Below are 20435 nucleotides of genomic sequence, written 5' to 3'. Positions count from 1 at the left end.
CTAACATTGTGTTTTGAGTCTGTCCTCTTTTCTCCCACACCATCTCTTCAAGATATATTAACAGACTCAAAAGCAAGATATCCAATTGGTAAAAAGCAATTTTTATAGTGTCCTTGCCTACACTTTGAGATCCCTGGATGAAAGGAGAAAAACAATACTAAGTCTCCTTCTGAAAAAGATAGTTGTGTGCTATTCCTGAAGAGATGCTCTACATAGGCCACCAACAAGAGGGCTTGTACTCTACATGTCAGAGGAACAGCATAGAGCTGCTTGAAAAATGGTAACTTTTCCCCATGGAAAATTTCAAATTTTCAGCAGAAATTCAAAACATAAAAAAATTTCTTTGGAAAACCAAAATATTTTGACTTGGAAATACTGCCACAGTGCCTTGTGCTCCCATTCTCCTTTATAGGCCAGGCTTCCTGGTTGATATTGGACAACTCCTGTAGTGTACCACAGTTTCCCCTTTTGGAGAGGGGAGGCAGTCAATCATGGCAGACAAAGCCAGGCCAATGAGCCTGGCCTATAGAGAAAAATGGGGACATGAGGCAAACAAGTTACAACTCCCATGTGGCACCACTGCAGTACTTTCAAATTTTTGATAAAAAAATAATAAAAAAAAAAAAACGGTCAAAAACCAGTTCAATGGAAAATTTGTAACCAGCCTTACAAAAGCCCAATAGCAGGACATACAGTGGTTGTACGCTAATTTCAAAATCAAACAGAATTTGCAGTTTTCTTCCTGACAAATTTTACTTCATGTCACTGCACCTTTGAGGTGCCATCAACAAGAGTTTGTTCTTTAAGTAACAAAATGCCACTATATTACAAGTTTACAATCCAAATAAGAATGATATCTAATTATTGGTGTATGCAGTGTTGTTGTAGTTGTGTTGGTCCCAGAATATTACAGAGACAAGATGGGTGAGGTAATATCTTTTATCGGACCAACTTCTGTTGGTGAGAGAGACAAGCTTTGTAGCTTACACAGAGCTCTTCACACAGCCCAGACCTGACGAAGAGCTCTTTGTAAGCTAGAAAGTTTGTCTCTCTCACCAGCAGAAGTTGGTCCAATAAAAGATATTACCTCACCCATCTAATTTTATGTCATCCATAGTTAATATTCTAATATTCTTCTAATATTACAGTTCATTCTCATTACCTGTGTTATGCCAGGACAGCAGGAAATCAAATTCTAAAGGTTTCTTCTCTTTCAAGGCCCAAAGCACTCTTTTATGTTTCTTACTATCAGGATCAAAGGCCGAGTCAGTCAAGTCAATGGTAACAACTGTAAAAGATGAATGGGCAAATTTTACTCAACAGAGCTCAGCTTTAATATTCAGATTCTATGAGAATTATCAGAGTACTAGAATATGTTTTCAACTACTTTTTATGGATACACTTTGTTTTTCCTTTTAAGGTAACCCTCCATGCCTTGTAGCATTCTCTCAAAATCTTAGTCATACAGCTGTTGTTCTCCATTTTGCAAATGAAGATTTTTCTCTCTTTATGCTGATGGAGAAGACATTACATTGCTGCCTTTTGTTAACTTTTCTGCTTGCGTCTCAGCTTCACTGTGCAGAAATCAAGGGAAAGTTGTGGGGTTTTGTCTGTCTGGTGGGGTTTTTTTTGAAGTTATCTGCTTTCTAAAACCAGCAATGAGCAGCTCACTTTTGTGAGGGAAATGAGAAAAGGGGAGCTGTCATGCCAAAATAGTGGCTTTAAAAAAATACTGGCACCAGACCATTGGCATTTAAGGAAAAAGCTATAGCTTACAGTACCAGCAAAAGCCATACTTACGGCCTCAGCACTGTTTCCATTATGAGCCTGTTTTCCCACACCCATTGGTCCCAATCCAAAGATGAATTAAAAAAAAAAAACCTGAAGAAATTTTGAGATATTTTTAAGTTCAATGAATTAGCATTATTTCCTATTTTGCTACTAGTTGTTTTTATGCAGATAACTTAAAGCCAACAGCACTCTGAAAGTTAATCTTTGCTTGTAATTAACTTTCAATATGTATGGCCCTTCTAGGTTTGCGGGGGAGGATATGAACTAAAAGAGTTATGACTGATTTTTTAGAAATCACTAAGCATGTCCACAGGATATCTGCTAAGAACTGCAAATTTTCTTTACCGTGTGCAAGGCATTGAGGCTATTTAAAGGATAATTTGCCTGAGAAAGATTTTAAGTGTCACAAACACACAAAACAAAATCCTCTCTCTCTCTCAATAAAAGGGGTCTCTTAAGTTTAGGTTTTTTCTTTGCAGTTTCTGCAGCATCCTGCTAGGTGCAAGCTTTCATTAAGTTTTTTTGTTTTTCTGCTGTGAAGATGTGACAGATTTATGTTTCTGGGGAGGGGCACATTATTTTGTGACGAAGATACAGAGATTGCATACAGTATACAAAATGCAAAAATGCTCATATCCTACATTATTGCAATACAAGGGATATATAATTAAAAATAAATAAAGAAATGCAGAAATTAAGTTCTTACAATATCAATGAGATATTAAATATATATGTTCTATTTGTGCTTTTCTTGTTACTTGTGTAGTTTACATATTTCTCTCAATATGTGTATGGTGTGTGTACACAGGGAGAAAACATCCCAGAGATTAACCAAATTTAGAGGAATCAAAGCTTAAACTCAGACAGTTTGGTGTCCTATTAAGACACTTTATAAATTGATATTAATATTAGAATAGGTGCTGTTAGTGTAAACAATACTTACTATATCTCATGACTTTTTTACCAGAATACTGAGATGGACGACCTTGTAGTCCAAGTTCCTCATATGTATCCTTGTCTACTGATATAATTAGTTTTCCTATGAACAACAAGGATTTTTGTTAGTACCAGTTATCGCTTCCATAGCTCCCTTTTAAGTCTTTGAGAGTCTCATGCTGTATAAAGTTAAACCTGGATCACTAGGTGTTAGTAATGTAATCCAGGCGCCTTCAGTTCCAGTTAAATGGATCACAAAGAGTAACCCTTAAAAAAGATTATTGTTGGTTGTCAAAAATGTCTTATGAATTAGCATGAGTGAACCCTAAATAACATAATTCCTGAGTGGTGCAATTACCCTATGTAATTTTGCCATGTTACTACTGTCACCTGTATCTTCCCTCCTCCCAGCTATTTCCTAGTGTTTGTTATATTCATGTATTGAATCTTGTGTTCAGTTAGGCCCTGATTCTGCAAACACTCTCATGCTTGAAGCGACTGCTGTGCTTTAAATTTTTTGACTTCAATGGGCCTACCCAGGTGAGTAAAGTTAGGCACATAAGTGTCTGAAGGTTTGTGGCTTAGACTGAAAACACTTTGGTGCATTGACGGCGCCATCCTTTGCCGCTGTACAGCATTTAGCACAATGGAGCCCTTGATCCTGGCTGGGGTCTTTGGACACTACCACAAAATAATAATATTGTGTCAAAAAGGACTGACTGTGATATCACACATGTCTAAATCATGGACTCCAGAATGGCTGTGAATATTATTTTGAAACATTTACCTGTTGCTAGCACCCAGAGACCACAATCAGGATCAGATTTCCATTGGGTTAGTGGCTATATATATTTACAAAAGATGATATCCCTACTGCAAAGAGCTTACATGAAGAATTTCAGTTTACTTGTGCTCTGCCAAACACTTGCTTTTTTTTGGCAACTGGGTTATGACAATTAGCAAATGAGACTAAAAATAAAAGGATATGAAAAGATTTACATTTTTACTGTAATTGATGTAATATGTATTGTATAATATGTTGAAATCTCAAGACATTTGGAAAACAGTGAAACGAAACAAAGCTCTCCATTACTCTCACACGTAAAATGCTTAATTATACTCTGAGAAAAGTATTACTCAGTACTTTTAAGTACTAAATACTTCATCATAGTATTTTGAGAAATATACCAAAATCACCTGACCTATATTTTTTAAGGGGACAGCATCAACTTAAAATGGTTTAGATTTTGGAGTTTGTAAAAAGCAGCCTTTAATAAAGTTTCAGACTAACAGAAATGCTGTTTTTTTAATTCCAGTGAAAAGAGTTTTCACACAAATATTCCTCTACAGCATTAGCAACGCAAGGTTTGCAGCACTGACCATTTGAAATGATGAGTAAAAGTGAAATTGACTTAATTGAGTTTACTGTCCATGATGTAAGAAATTAAATAAATCAAGAGCATGAATAACAAAGAGTAACTTTAATTTTTTTAATATTTCATTTTAATAATTACTAGTAAACATAGGTAAAGAAATGTACTCATGATTTTTCCAGTTGACAGTACCGCTTTCAAAAACCCAAGTAAAAACAAAACAAATCAAAGGCATTAGTCAATGTCTATGTATAATGAATAGTATGAATTCATACCAGTTGGTAGTAGAGCAGCAGCATTATCTTGATCAATTTTTGTGTTGTACGTAAGAGCATAGCATGAACCTTTAACACAAAGGAACAGTAAAACACAAGGTTATACAGTTCTCAAAATATATACTGGAAATATTTAAGTTAGACTCATCTCAAGATAAATAAACCAGTCAGTTGCTGTTTAGATCCTGCTTGATTTCTGCACTGAAAGTAACTAGCCTTCTCCCACTATGGTACTTTCGTGTTGCCTCTACAAATGTGACAGTGACATTTTCAGGGTTTTATAACCCAGATGAAATCCATTCCAGCCCAAACTTAGAACACTTTATTTCAACCTGGAAGTGATTCTTTTCACCAAATTAGAAAAAAATTTGGTCCAACCATTTTTCAGATATTGGGTCACATTGAAAAATAAAGGGGACAATGTTGTTATCGTGGACATTTTTTTTTCCAGTCATGTACCACAACCACCTTCATCTTCTAAAATCAAGAGCCCAGTCCTGTAATCTTGGCACATGAGTGGTCCTATTGCTCGAATAGGAACTGCTGGCACAAGTACTATTCAAGAGAATAAGAGCAGCAAGAAAGAGGGTCCTAAATTTAGCAAGTAATTAATCCTTAATGGAGGGACAACTACTTTTCTTTAAAATCAGCTTATTTGAAAAAGTGCTTTGCTCCACGATTGAGTCCTAAGTAATAGGGAACTTTCTGGCATCAACAAAGTGGTGGATGTCCCTGGATGTCTGCTATCAACATGCCTTTTCCTCAGAGTGTTAAATATCAAAGGCAGGAGACATGTTGTTCCATCTTTGAAGTTCAAGATGGAAGAAGGACCAGAGGGAGAAACCATTTCTATGTGCAGATTTACATGCCTTCTTTGGAACTTGCAGATTTTATTCATAATTAATATCTCTATAATGACATTTAACAAAAGACCCAGAACTTCACAAGATTATTAGAAACTATATGGAGAAGAAACACTTCACTAATATCTGAAATGCAGTCACCTCTAGGCTGGAAGACAGCTGCGATTAAACAATAACAGCAATGCATCACTACAGTTCAGGACATAAAGCAAACCATAAATCATACCCAATTGAAAGTGCAAGGAGAATTCAGGTAGGCAGACTGTAATTACTCAAATGGAACTGAGCTAGAGCACCAGGGCTAAACCTTCCTTCATTCCATTCCTGTAAAGAATGCCACAGGCCTTACACGTGTTCATCTATTCTTATTCCTGATAGGTCAGGAGATCTCAAACCTTAATAAGACTTTTGATTTTACATCTTGCTTCTCCCTTTCACCCATGTACAAACACACGTCAATGCTTGCTGTACCTTAGTACAAGGTTTTTCAAACTTTTTTCTGGGGATCCAGTTGAAGAAAATTGTTGATGCCCGCAACCCAGGGCAGGGGGTTGGGGTGCAGGAAGGGGCCAGGGCTCTGGGCTGGGGGTGCAGGCTCTGTGGTAGGGCCGGGAATGAGAGGTTTGGGGTGCAGGAAGGGGCTCTGGGTTTGGGGGAGCCTCAGGGCTGGGGTTGGGGGGGCCTCCAGCGGCTCCCAGTCAGCTGCACAGCTGGGCTGCAGAGGCAGGCTTCCCACCTGTCCTGGCACTGTGGACTGCGCTGTGCCCTGGAAGCAGCCAGCAAAAGGTCTGGCTCTTACGCGGAGGTGTGCAAACGGCTTCACATGATTCTTGCCTGCAAGCACTGAGCCCGTACCCCTCCTCCGCCCCCCCAGCTACCATTGGCTGGTTTCTGACAAGTGGGAGTATGGAGCCGGTGCTCAGGGCGGGGGCAGCGCATGGAGCCCCATGCCCCCCACCTAGAAGATGGACATGCTGTTGGCCGCTTCTGGGGCACAGCGTGGTGTCGGAAAAGGTAGGCACTAGCCTGCCTTAGCTGGGCAGCACTGCCGACGGGATGTCTCGGTTGGCAGTGCAGACCAGAGCAAGGCAACACAGTGCCTTATATGCTGTGACCCAGTACTGGGTTGCGACCCAGTACTGCCTTAGTATATGTTTACGCTACAAAAAACAGGTGTGTTCTTAACTTGGATTAGTTACCCTGTGGTAGCTAACTTGTATTAAAATATCAGTGAAGATACAGCAACTTGGTTTTTAACTTGAGTTAGCAGTTAGGCTCCTCTTCCTATAGATTTTAATTTGAGCTGCTAACCTGAGTAAAAGCCAAACTACTCTGTCTTCACTGCTATTTTCACACAAATTAGCTATCGCAGTTAGCTAATCCAAGTTAAGAACACTTTTTTTTTGCACTGTACACACCCTAAATAACTGTTACCTCAAGCCCTCTAGAGCTAGAATCCAAAGAATATCATTCTGAAATCTTGGAGTTATTGCTTTAAAATGTTTAATGCTTTACTCTCTAGTTAGTGTTTATGAAATCATTCCTGTTAAGAATTATGTGGGGAAAGCTGTTGTAAAGGTAAATGCTGTCAGGAGCAGTGTACATTGTCCAAGAACTCTAAGGTGGAACAAAATAAACTGATCTGAGTGTACTACAGGATTCTCTTTGTTTAGTTCTCCCATCCTTAAAAAATTAAGGAAATTCGATTTTTAAAAGAACCACAGCGACCTTGCTCTCTTGCCCCGTTTTCTGTCCATCCTCCACCATTTCTTCTATCACTAACCTTTCTCCTCTGCACTATAACAGGTATAATAGCCTATCTGCCAGGGAGCAGAGAGAAGAGGAGAGTGATGCAGACTTCTGTATTTGTTCTTCTCTTCCAAATGCCAAGAATGTCACAGTCCAAACAACTCATAGAAAAAAAACCCTGATGTTATCACAAGCACTTTTTAGTATTCCAGAAAGCACTGCCAAGACATTTGGTTTCATTCATATTCACTGTATGTATTTTTAGCTCCCCCTTACCTTTCTTCACAAATGTATTGATAAATTCATGTGTAACCAATTCATGAAGGGATAAATTCTTCACCAAGTAATACTCTCCAATGTCTGTGATAACTCTTTTCAGTGCTTCTGGAAGAATTCCACATTCAGGGATCAAAAATGACACCTATTCAGACCATATTTGTAATGCAGATTAGATTTTACAATATAAACATAGATAATCAAAATTACAAAACAGGGCTGAAGAAAAGAAATAAGCAAACAAAAATTCAGCTCCTCAAAGAGATCAGCACATAAAATAAAAGAGTAAAAGGTATCTGTAGATGGGTGAATGCCCCAAATAGCAAGAGACGAATTCAGCACATTACTAATTTTAAGCTAGCCCCACCCCAGATGGCCTAGAGTTTCAGTTACCAAACCTTATTGTGTAGGACTCGGTTCTCTATTTTGCATAGTTCATAGACAGTACAGTGCCATTTAAAGCACTACAGAAAGGGATATTATTGCACAGCATGGTTTTGCAAAGGGTATGGTTTTAAGACAAAATAAAGGTTAGTTTAAAATCTGTTTTGAATGCTTTTTTACCTTTGCTATTTGGGGCATTTACCACATAATGGGTTAAATCTGTCCTTAGTTATGCCCATGCATGAATGGAAATCAGGGTAGGATTTGGTCCATTTTTAAAACAAATACATTCCATAGTGCAAGACACAGATTTAACACCCCCCCAAAAGCCTCCTTGATCCACAAAAACTCAGATGAGATCAGGTGCATTCAGTGTAGCATGGCTGTTCTCCCAAATGCAAGCAGATTAGGTCCTACTGTGTTTCTTATGAGAAAGAAAGAGGCCGGCATGCAATGCTACACAAGACAATCAAAGTAGGAGGTACTGCTGCTGTCTACATTATGACCAGTGGTTAGAGCACTCACCCAGGATGAGGAAGACGCAGGTTCAAAATTCCCCCCTCTACCAGGATTTAAAGAGGGGTCTCCCACTTCTCAGTCAAGTGCTCTAACCACTGAGCTATGGGATATTCTGATACAGAGCTCCCCCAATCTCTCATGCTGAAGCTGTTTCACTGCAGCTAAATAATTAAAGTCAATGGAGCAGGGGGACTGGACCCTGGGTCTTCCACCTCCTGGGTGAGTGCTCTAACCACTGGGCTAAAAGTTATAACCAAACACTAGATTTTTAAATGGGATCCAATCTGGTAAGCAGCCTCTGAGCACACCTACTGGATCAAGCTCCACCAGCAAGTTAGGCAAGTGAACACCTATCTTCCTCAGTTCACAGGTTGCTCTGGCAGGAGACAGGATTCTAGATAGAGCAAGGCAGCAGTGTGCAGGCCCAGAAACAGAAACTAAGTAGCTATGGAATTTTTACCCTGAAAATTTAGGTGCTGAGTGAGTTTAGGCACCTACAGGGTTTGGCTAGAGTTTTGTGAATTGCATTAGAGCCTAAAACTGGGACTTAGGTGCCAAAGTCTGATGTTTAGGTGTCTACGTACCTTTGTGCATCTAGTCCTCAGCTACTAAGGTGATGAGCATAGTATAAGAACCCATACAGAATGGAATACAGGGGAGCTGGGAATAGGCTGAGTCTGACATGGCAGCACTGAGCTTCCCTTCAGAAGAGAGTGATAGACCTTGTTGACAATAACACAAAAGTAGTGCTTTGGAAGAAAGGAGGGGTGAGACTTGGGAGAAGTGTACTGCTGAGAATGCCTGAAGCTGAACCTTAGTTAAAATGTTTTATCCATTAATTTTCTAATCAGGGTGTGATGCTTCTGTTTGGGTACCCAGAACTGTAAGCCACTGTGTCACCCCCTCTCAGACCCAGCAAGCGAGAGCTTTGCTGCTGCCAAGTAATGTGTCAGAGACCTGACACACCAGCTTTTCTTCTTCACCAGTAAACTCTACAGGACTCTGCCAGTCCAAAACTTGCTTTGCATCCAACAACCAGTGGACCCCAGTTCCCAAGTTCCACAGAGACATCTCTTTGCCGTATCCAGTCCCTCTCACTGGACACTCCCAGAAATTATTAGGTTTGCTGCCTCCAAAAAAGATCGCATGCACATCAGCCTGTTAGGTTAGCTGAGGATTCACTCTCCAATTTAATACACAGCACTGAGATGGTTTTGTAATAAAACAACAATAAGTTTGTTAACAAAGAACAAATTTAAGTGATAATAAATAAGAATAAAAAAACAGGTATGGTTACAAGTGAAACAGAACAAAACAAAATATGCATTCTTGTGGCAAACTTAATTTCAGCAAGTTCCCTTTTCTAAGCAGGTTTCTCATCTATAGTCAGTTTCCAGCTACGCTTACCTTCTAGGCCAAGAGAGTTTTCATAGGCTCAGAGGACACTGACCCCTAAGTTCCTCAGTGACAGAAGACTCAAATCTCTCTTTGTCCCCCTTATATTACCCCAAAGTTCATTGTCTCTGTTTCAAGAGCCAGGAAGGTACAGACTCCATCCCCCATTGTGATCATTAAGCGATCATCTCCCCAATTGCTAGTTTGATGGCTTTGTTTATCTTATATGTAAATATACTTTTCAGTGTTCTCTGTGAGCAAGCTGGCCAGACAAGTAAAAACACATTGCTTTACCTAGGTAAGGCTGGGCTTTATGTGCTGCCTTCCAAATACGTTTTAAGAACATATTTTCAGCACGCATTTCTAACTCTTTGTACACACGCCATACATATATCATGCAACGATTTTCAGGACCAGCATGTTAACAGTTTGCATATGGCACTTTACACAACACCATTTAGATACAGATTATGACCACAGTATGTTGGGGCAATGAGAGTGCCAGGCCTGATGTGAGTTATGGTATGTTGTGCTCTCTGCTAGTTGGCACTGAGGGGCCTCCAGGGTCACAGTGATCTGTGGTGACAAGGGAGCGGACAGAGTGGATTTGGGTTTTTCAACAACATTCAGATGATTTAACTGCAGTTACTTAACTTTGCCAGAAAAGGAAGTGATCATTTAATTTCACAGCCAAGCCAGAGGAGGTTTAGTAAACACAGCTACAACTTGCTTACTTGCTGCTGCAATATGCAAATCAATTTGAGTCTAAGAGAGAAGCTATCTCCTTCAAATCTTTTGTTACAGATGTTTGCATGAAATCTTAGGCCCCATTCCAGATAATGCTCTGTGTGACCAACGGGGTCCACCCACAAGGAGTCACTTGTAGGACTGGTACCTTTAATCTTCAGACACAATTTTGCACCCTTACACCCACATGGAACTCCACTGATTTCAGTGGGGTTCTGGCTGTGTGCAGTATTTTGCAGGATCCAGGCTTTAGGTACTGCTGGAGCCAGGAAGATAAATTTACAAATAACTTACACATGAGTCTAAAAACTATACTGTGACCCTAACAGGCCCTCAGTGCCAATGGCAGATGGCCCACTGTTCTGTAAATCCTATCAGGCCTGACATAAAGAACAGCCATACTGGGTCAGACCAAAGGTACATCTAGCCCAGTATCCTGTCTTCCGACAGTGGCCAATGCCAGGTGCTTCAGAGGGAATTATCAGGTAATCATCAAGTGATCCATCCCCTGTAGCCCATTCCCAGCTTTTGGCAAACAGAGGCTAGGGACACCATCCCTGTCCATCCTGGCTAATAGCCATTGAGGGACCTATCTTCCATTAACTTATCTAGTTCCTTTTTGAACCCTGTTATAGTCTCGGCCTTCACAACATCCTCTGGCAAGGAGTTCCACTTTTGTTTGTTTTAAACTGCTGCCTATTAATTTCATTTGGTGACCCCTAGTTCTAGTGTTATGAGGAGTAAATAACACTTCCTTATTTACTTTCTCCACACCAATCATGATTTTATAGACATCTGTCATATCCCCCTTAGTTATCTCTTTTTCAAGCTGAAAAGTCCCAGTCTTTTTAATCTCTCCTCCTATGGAAGCTGTTACATACGCCTAATAATTTTGTTGCCCTTTTCTGTACCTATTTCAATTCCAATGACACACTCATTACATCTACCACATTGCTGTCATGGTATTTTCTGTAAAGAGTGTTGTGTGAAGTATCAAGTGAAAGCTGGTGACACAGTAGTCATTAATATCATTGCATGATGATTCATGCATGCACTATAAAGAGTTATGTATGTGTGCTACAAATATGTTTCTACAATAAGTTCTGGGAGCAGATTTGATCAAGTTTGTCCTAGACAAAGGGAACGTTGATTTGCCTGTGTCTATAATCAGAGGGGTAGCCGTGTTAGTCTGTATCCACAAAAACAACGAGGAGTCTGGTGGCACCTTAAAGACTAACAGATTTATTTGGGCATAAGCTTTCATGGGTAAAAAACCCACTTCTGCAGATGTGTGGACTGAAAATTACAGATACAGGTATAAATATATACTGGCACATGAAGAGAAGGGAGTTACCTTATGAGTGGAGAACCAATGTTGAAGGCCAATTTAGGCAGGGTGAATGTGGTAATGTAAACTGAGCACAGGGATGCCAGAGACAATGGACCTTTCATTTGCATCTGAGGTAAACACCGGTTATCAAGAGGATGAGGCAATAGCATGGCATCAGCACACCAGAGGACACCTCATAATCTGGACCTCAGGGAGTCAGCCTGACTCTTGGGACAAAGACTATGAACTTTGGGGAACATAAGCCGCAAAAGGACATTTTGCTACTCATAACTGAGGGAACGAAGAGGTCAGTCTCTTTGCATCTATGAACAGTGGATCTCCAACCAGATGAGTTGATGATGCTGAGAAGTAGCTGTAGGTGAGAAAACTGCTTTAGACAAAGCATGGAGCCTGCTAAGGTTACACAGAGACTGAAACACTTTATACTTTTGTTTCATTTGTAACCATTTTCGGTTTCTATTATCTCTGTTTAATTTCACTTAAATCTCTGTTCTTTATTAATGAACTTACTTTTGCTTTATTATAAATTAATCTCAGTGCTGTTATAATAAAGAGGTGTGCATCCTCAGCCAAACCAGCAGGCTGGTATGTAGTCTGTCTCTTTGGCGGCAGCAGAGTTGGTAGTTCTGTCAGCATCCAGTGACGGGGGCTGGATGCTGCAGAGAGATGCTTCTGGAAAGTTCAATATTGTAGTGCACCAAGGATTAATCTGCAAGGCCCAGTTTGGGGTGGCAGCATCCTAAGGAGTTTTTTTGGCTAGCTAACAGGAGACTGTGGTGGCAGGGAGCCGTCACACACAACACCACCGACCAAACCTCCTTTTGCTAAGGCAGAAAGGATAACAGGGTGACTTACAGTTCTGGACTGCCTCAAGAAAGCACCACAATACCTATCTGCTGTTGGCTTGTTTATCTGTTTTTGACACCTTGTTCAATACATTATATATAGCTGTTAAATGTGATTTAAGTTTTGAAGTTTTTGAAACCCAGCAACTTGCAAACCATTAATGGATCCAGCTTGGTTAAATTAAGTCCCAGCATAAGAGACATTCTAGAAGCAACTGCATGTCCTTTTAAAGAAGCATCTCAGAAATGCATACATAGAATTATAGAGAAAAGGTGGGTGAGGTAATATCTTTTATAGCACCAACTTCTGTTAGTGACAGAAACAAATTTCTGAGCTTTCACCTGGCCTTAGACTAAAATACCAAATCTACCAGTTGGTAAACACTGATCTTTTCCTTCCCCCATCAACATTATCTTGTTAGATAACCAATTTCAAAGCCTTAGGTGCCAGTAGAGAAGTGATCAGAATTTTTTTTTTACCAGCTTGATATATCATCATTTCATCCAAATGATACTCTAAAATGACATGATTAGATTAAAAATATGAACTACAATCCCATCAACAAATTATACACTGGATGGGAGAAAGTGTGTTTTGTTGAAAATACCACATCAAGATTTGGGGGCTTTCCCTCTTTGTTTTAAAAATCTATCACTCTGCAAAGAAAAAAAAAAGGGGGGGGGGGGAGAAATGGTCACACACAACTTTATTCATCCATCCATGAAGAACTGCCCCAAGAGCGGAGCTGGAATAATCAATAGAGCAGATGTTCATGGAAAAATTGGCAATACAAACCTTTACACAAAAAGGAGGCTGTTGGCTCAGCTATTTTAATTTTATGTTTTTGTTTTTTTTTATTTTTTGAAAAGGAAGGGAAAGAGAGATCAGCGTCTACACCACTGGTAGATTTCGGGTCGTTAGTATGTCACTCTAATGCCAGGTCTACATTACAGAGACTATAGCAGCACAGTTACCCCTGTAACTAGGCCGGCATAACCAGCCTTGAAAACGGAGCAGGTTAAACGGGGGGAGACCCCTCATGTTGGCCTCCACTTATAATTCAGCGGCCCAGATCTACAGTCCCGGCAGCGCAGAGGGGGCAGCAGAGCCGCGTCTACACCTGGGGCTTGCCCCAGCAGAGGGCGGCTAGGAAGCCGGCCCCTGACAGGCACCTAGAAGCGGGGCTGGGAGGGAGACACCGAGCGCCTTCACCAGCCAGCCGCCCCCGAGCCGGAGGAGCCCAGCCAGGGGGAGGGGGCCCTTCGCGCTCCCCAACCGCTCGCTCGCGGGCAGAGCTCCCACAGCCACCCGCCGCCCCGCACTCACGCGGCAGTTGTAGGCGTGGCTCCGCACGTGCGCCGCGTGCCGGGAGCGCTCATGCCGCACGTGGCTTTTCTCGCACACCAGCAGGTGCCGCGGCGTCTCGCGGAGCCGCCGCAGCGCAACCGACATCCTGAGTCCGCGCGCCGCGCGGCAGCCGCCAATAAGGAAGCAGCGGGGGCTCCCCCTCGCCCCGCCCCACGTCCGCGGCGGGAGGAGGCAGGCGGGCAGGCGGAGGAAGGGGGGGCGGGGCAGTGCGGTTACTTCCGGCGCCCTTCCAAACTCAGAACAGCTGTTTCCGGTGTAGCCTCGGCTCTGGCTACCCGTGTAATTACTGAGAGAGGGGGTGAGCATGCGCAGTAACAGCTGGCGAAGTTGCGACAGCCCTCCCCCTGTGCAAAACGGGATAAAAAAGGGACAGAACAGGGGGAGCAAGGTTGGGGGGTGTTTGGATGCCGTGGCAGGGTGCAGTCACCCACACAGGGCTGGGCATTTAAGGCACAATGTAACCCAGCACCCTCATAATCTGTGTCAGAAGCTGCTTTCTGAAGAGCCCATCCAGGGCCTGTCCTATCTGCTCCACCAAGGGTTAAACGTTTTTGGATCTGGTTTTGGTGTTGGCAGCCTTGCCAGCCACTAGCATTTAAGAATCACAACAGGCTGAAAGAATCATGAGGTTTGCTTTACAATCATGAGATCGTTAACAAATAAAAAGAACACCATTTTTTTAAATTATCTGGTTTGTGAGCTTTTTAAAGCACACTTGGGTCATGTTTTCAAGGATTTCTTTGCAACTATCAGCCTTAGAAACTTCCTTTTTTCAAGATGAAAGTTGAGATTTTCACAGAATGACTTGACTCCAGCATCTGGAGGTTTAAGAAGAAAAATACAAAATATTGCAAAAGTTGTGATAAAAATTGCAAGCATTGGTAACAGTGAGTTAATATTTCTATTTAATAACTGACTGCAGGAGTTGAAGCTTTAAGAAAAACACAAATTATCTTAAGACTCACAATAAAATTCTTACAGGAGGTAACCCTGCTGTAGCAACCTGCTAAAGAGTTGATTCCGTAAAGAGTTAAACATTTTCACCTGTAGTTTTGATGTTTAAAAGAACTGTGTCATCAGTTTTAAAGGGGACAAAAAAGCTAATTGTCTCACCAAATGCAAAACAGAGAAGTGAAAGGGGTTGGGGTGCTGCTGGCACAATGCATCAATCCATCCATGATCAATATATCATTTGTGTTTTTAGGCTGTTGCATCTTCTGTAGTTATTTATATCAGTGTAATGTGAATTCAAAGCGGATGTATTATGCTGTTCCATAATTAATTTTGCATTCATGTCACAGTGGGGTAAATCACTACATATGGTATGGGGTAAAGGAAAAATCAGGTCCTCTGCATGAGTGACTGCTACACTGACAACTTAGGCCATGTCACTACCACATCCAATTTACAGCCTCTTATATGTTGGGTATATAGTTGAAGCCTCCAAAATGTGTAGCAAACAGCTAATGTGCCTATTTTGTGCCACACAGACATAAAATTGTATGGTTACAGCTCCAAAATGATACACAGTGAGGTGAGAACGATGACACATTAAGTGGCATTCTGGCTAGAGTGGAGCAGCAAGAGGGGAGAAACAAAGGAGCATATACTGCTATGAGAGATGGCCAACCTGCAGACAAAGGAGTGTTAAGTGTAAAGAGGAAGACAGAGCACCAGGACTATGGATCAGACCCTTGATGACATATTGGATATGTGGGAAATAATAGAGGAGCATCATCGTGGAACCCCACCTCCTGGACATTATTAATAGTGGTACATGTCATATACCCCCCCTTCACACACATATAAGTCCCCTTTGTTGACAACAGTACATTGCATAGGACATTGCCCTCATACAGACCCGTGCATTGATAATGGTACAATCCATAGGAACCCTCCCCCCACAACGATAGCATTTAGGAAACCCCCAGACACGCTGATAACGGAACAATCCACAGGAAGCCACACTGGTACTAAATACATCCTATAGCAGAGTTTCTCAGACAGGGGTCCCTGAGGGTACTTCAGGGGGTCCACAAGACATGTCCAGGGCCACCGGCCCCAATGATCAACTCTTCCCCCTCCCTCTCAGTGCCTCCTACAAGCCTCGGAACAGCTGTTCAGACGCATGCAGGAGGGAGGGGAAGGAGTGGGGATGGGGCATGCTCAGGGAGGAAAGAGGAGGGCAGGGGTGGGAAGAGGTGGGGCAGGGGTGGGGTCTTGGGGGAAGGGGTAGAGTGGGGGTGGCGCCAGGGGCTGAGCAGGGGGCTTGGAAGTCCATAAAAAATTTTAAATAAAAATGGGGGTCCTCGGGTTGTTAAAGTTTGAGAAGTGCTGTCCTATAAGATTCCCCAGTCCCTCAAACCCACAGACACAGGAACACAGAAACCTCTCTCTCTACACTGCTAGTGGTAGTCTGTTCACCCACCTTCCCATGCTCATAGACTTTAAGGTCAGACGGGACCATCAGGATCAATCTGACCTGCTGCCCACTGCAGGCCACAGAATCTCACCCACCCACTCCTGTAATAGACCCATAACCTCTGGCTGAGTTACTGATGTCTTCAAATCATGATTCAAAGACTTCTCTGCAGTAAGCACCGTGGTAGTGCTACCAAACACACACTGACAGTAGTGAAGCCTGCAGCACAACTCCCTCAGTAGCAGTATGTTTTAAAGAGCAAATGGGGGAGAGGCAATTGGCTGTAGAATGCTTAATCTGGGCAGGTGCCTTCTATCAGCTTTGTCCTCTCCCCTCTTCCCCCCAGGATTCCCACCATGTGCCAGTAAAAATGGCTGGATAATTTAAAAAGTATTTTTATTTTATGTGACACTTGTCAGGCGCTCTGCAGGGAAGAGTCAGCCTCCTGAGGGATGTGACAGGACTCCACTGAAGTGCTGAGCAAACAGTGGGCATGTGAGGCACTCGCAGCACGTGTTGGCACCATGTGGGAAGTTTTGGGGATTATGGACACCTAGAGGGATATGTCAAGCAAACAGGGATGTTTCAGGGTCCTGCTGGATGCGCTGGGCACCTCATGAGATGTGTCAAGCAGCTTGTCACTGTGGCAGACACCTCACAACCCCGCATAGGAAGTATCTGGCTCCCGAGGCTGTTGAGTGTATTGGAACTGCATGAGACAGGCCAATATGCATTGGGACTCTGTTCAGGTGTGTCAGAATCCTGTGGAGACTTATCAGGACTCTGAGTATTAACATGCATCCAGTTTTTGCAGGATTTTACAAATAACAGTGCATTTCCATTTTCCTGGTCTTACATCCTCAGTAGGGTTACTCAGATGGTAAGCACAGTGTTTGATGGCAAGTGGTTGCAGCATTAGACCACCAGTTTTGGCTTTTCTTAGATCCTTAGGAGGAGGATCCTGGGAACTACAGGCCAGTCAGCCTCACTTCAGTCCCTGGAAAAATCATGGAGCAGGTCCTCAAAGAATCAATCCTGAAGCACTTACATGAGAGGAAAGTGATCAGGAACAGTCAGCATGGATTCACCAAGGGAAGGTCATGCCTGACTAATCTAATCGCCTTCTATGATGAGATTACTGGTTCTGTGGATGAAGGGAAAGCAGTGGATGTATTGTATCTTGACTTTAGCAAAACTTTTGACACGGTCTCCCACAGTATTCTTGTCAGCAAGTTAAAGAAGTACGTGCTGGATGAATGCACTATAAGGTGGGTAGAAAGTTGGCTAGACTGTCGGGCTCAACGGGTAGTGATCAATGGCTCCATGTCTAGCTGGCAGCCGGTATGTAGTGGAGTGCCCCAGGGGTCGGTCCTGGGGCCGGTTTTGTTCAATATCTTCATAAATGATCTGGAGGATGGTGTGGCTTGCACTCTCAGCAAATTTGCGGATTATACTAAACTGGGAGGAGTGGTAGATACGCTGGAGGGCAGGGATAGGATACAGAGGGACCTAGACAAATTGGAGGATTCGGCCAAAAGAAATCTGATGAGGTTCAATAAGGATAAGTGCAGGGTCCTGCACTTAGGACGGAAGAACCCAATGCACAGCTACAGACTAGGGACCGAATGGCTAGGCAGCAGTTCTGCGGAAAAGGACCTAGGGGTGACAGTGGACGAAAAGCTGGATATGAGTCAGCAGTGTGCCCTTGTTGCCAAGAAGGCCAATGCCATTTTGGGATGTATAAGTAGGGGCATAGCGAGCAGATCGAGGGACGTGATCGTCCCCCTCTATTCGACATTGGTGAGGCCTCATCTGGAGTACTGTGTCCAGTTTTGGGCCCCACACTACAAAAAGGATGTGGATAAATTGGAAAGAGTCCAGCGAAGGGCAACAAAAATGATTAGGAGTCTGGAACACATGACTTATGAGGAGAGGCTGAGGGAACTGGGATTGTTTAGTCTGCAGAAGAGAAGAATGAGGGGGGATTTGATAGCTGCTTTCAACTACCTGAGAGGTGGTTCCAGAGAGGATGGTTCTAGACTATTCTCAGTGGTGGAAGAGGACAGTACAAGGAGTAATGGTCTCAAGTTGCAGTGGGGGAGGTTTAGGTTGGATATTAGGAAAAACTTTTTCACTAGGAGGGTGGTGAAACACTGGAATGCATTGCCTAGGGAGGTGGTGGAATCTCCTTCCTTAGAAGTTTTTAAGGTCAGGCTTGACAAAGCCCTGGCTGGGATGATTTAATTGGGGATTGGTCCTGCTTTTGAGCAGGGGGTTGGACTAGATGACCTCTTGAGGTCCTTTCCAACCCTGATATTCTATGATTCTATGATTCTTTAATGATGGAGAACATGTAAAAACCTTGCCTTTTCTGTGTGCTCCCTGCTCACCCTTGCTCACTGTATCTCCTTTGTCCCCTGGCTTGCTGTCCCCTCATTCACTTTAGAACAGTACAAAATAGCAAATGTGACCATATCCATAGGTACCAAGTCAAGCTTGCTGCTGTTTATGCATGCACAAGGCTATCAAATTTATATAGCACTTTTTACTTAAAGTGGCTCACAGAACTTTCCAATACATAAATAACAGAAAGAGGAGACAGAAGACTGTGTCTTGATACAAGTCCAGTAAGCTGTAAAAGCTGAGTCTGGAAGAAACCCAAGCTTTTATATCAGTTCAACAGCGATAGCTCCTGAGCTAACCAAAATCATATGTGAGATGACTGGTTTAGCGGCATTAGCATACTGGGCTGTTAGTCTGTGAGGGTCATGGCTCAGCACCTCTGACTTTTTTGGCTACTGTCAAGGCCAGGACTATAAGAGACTGGTTCCTCAGCCCCTTTAGCTGAGCTAAGGGAAAAGTTCCTTCAGCTTGCTGGACAGATTTTAAGACATAGTTATGTCATTTGCTCAGCAACTGTAGTGTGCTGGATATATGTAAAGGGCCAAGTTTCTGAGATTTCACTAGTTCACCAGCTATAGCTTGTTGGACTGATGTAAATAGTTAGGCTTCTTTAGGTTCACTAGCTCAGCATCTCTAGCTTGCTGGATTGTGATGACAAACCATAGGCCTCTGGGAGCTGACTGGCTGTGCAGCTCTATGGTACTGGGTTGGTATCAAGATACAGGACTCTTTTAGGATCACTGGCTCAGCACCTCTAGCTTACTAGTCTCATGTCAAAAGTAAGCCTGTGTGACATCCCTGACTCAGCACCATTAGCTAGCAGGACTAATATCCAGGCATAAACTTCTTTGAGGACACTACCTCAGGATCTATAGCTGTTGGACTGCTCCAAACAGGATCTATAGCTGCAGGCTCAGGTCTCTTTGAAATTACTAGCTCATCAGCTATAGCTCGTCAGACTGATGCCAAGGCTCAGGCCTCCTTAAGGTTAGTAGCTCAGCATTCTTAGCTTGCAGAACTTATATCAAGCCTCAGCCCTCTGTGACATGAGTGACTGTGCTCCATTACTAGGTCAAGCTAGAGTCTTCTGTGGTTATGGTAAGGTCTAGCTCTCTGTGATATCACTGGCTCAACACCTATAGCTTGCTGGGTGATGTAAAGAGGCAGGTCTTTGTGAGGTCTGTAATACAGGAACCCTAGATTACTAGTCTGATGGCAAGGGAGAGACCACTGTGAAGTCACTCACTAGGCATCTCTGGCCTCCTAGGTTGATTTTATGGTACTACTTTCTGTTATTTTGCTAGTCTGATGACAAGGCAGAGGCTGCTGTGAGCTCACTGGCTCAGACCATCTAGCTTGATAGGCTTTTGTTAAGGTACAGACCCCTGAGGTCAGTGGCTCAGCAACATATTTCAAGGAAGTCTGAGATTTGCACCTACATTGACTCTATAGTTAATGCAATTGCTTGTACAAATTTTGTAATTATACACAAAAATGGACATTTAGGCATCTAACCACTTGCATGTGTAATCACAATGGTTTTCTAATTTAAAAACTGTACCAATTACATTTGTCGCTGGCTACTTCACAAAGTCTTTTAAAAATACAAAAAATAGTTGATTATTCATGTCAATAGAGAGACTCTGCTGCAAAATTCAACTATATGCATAGCCCATGATCAGCCCCACAGGCAAAAGCCTGTGTGAAGAGATAGGCTTTACATTCCTGTGTGAAGAT

General features: G+C 42.6%; 1 protein-coding gene across 2 annotated transcripts in view; it reads right to left on the bottom strand.

The window, feature by feature from the left end:
• The window catches only part of RPP40 (ribonuclease P/MRP subunit p40), a 47371-nt gene that overhangs the window by 2746 nt on the left and 24190 nt on the right, over positions 1–20435 (bottom strand). Inside the window, exons 1-5 of one of the 2 annotated variants that reach the window (XM_084618407.1) lie at positions 13832–14093; positions 7264–7408; positions 4376–4444; positions 2735–2830; positions 1163–1288 (exon numbers count right to left, since the gene is read on the bottom strand). In XM_084618407.1, coding sequence (XP_084474533.1) covers positions 1163–1288; positions 2735–2830; positions 4376–4444; positions 7264–7408; positions 13832–13957 — 562 coding nt within the window. In that variant the 5' untranslated portion in view covers positions 13958–14093. Of the gene's footprint in view, positions 1–1162; positions 1289–2734; positions 2831–4375; positions 4445–7263; positions 7409–13831; positions 14094–20435 lie in introns of those variants that run through there. The other variant, XM_084618408.1, reaches the window with a different exon arrangement.

The sequence above is a fragment of the Lepidochelys olivacea genome, assembly GCF_965140295.1.
Source record: "Lepidochelys olivacea isolate rLepOli2 genome assembly, chromosome: 2".
In the NCBI taxonomy this organism is placed as follows: Eukaryota; Metazoa; Chordata; order Testudines; family Cheloniidae; genus Lepidochelys; species Lepidochelys olivacea.
The sequence above is the reverse complement of the archived record's forward strand: the minus strand, read 5'-3'. Positions and strand labels throughout refer to the sequence as shown.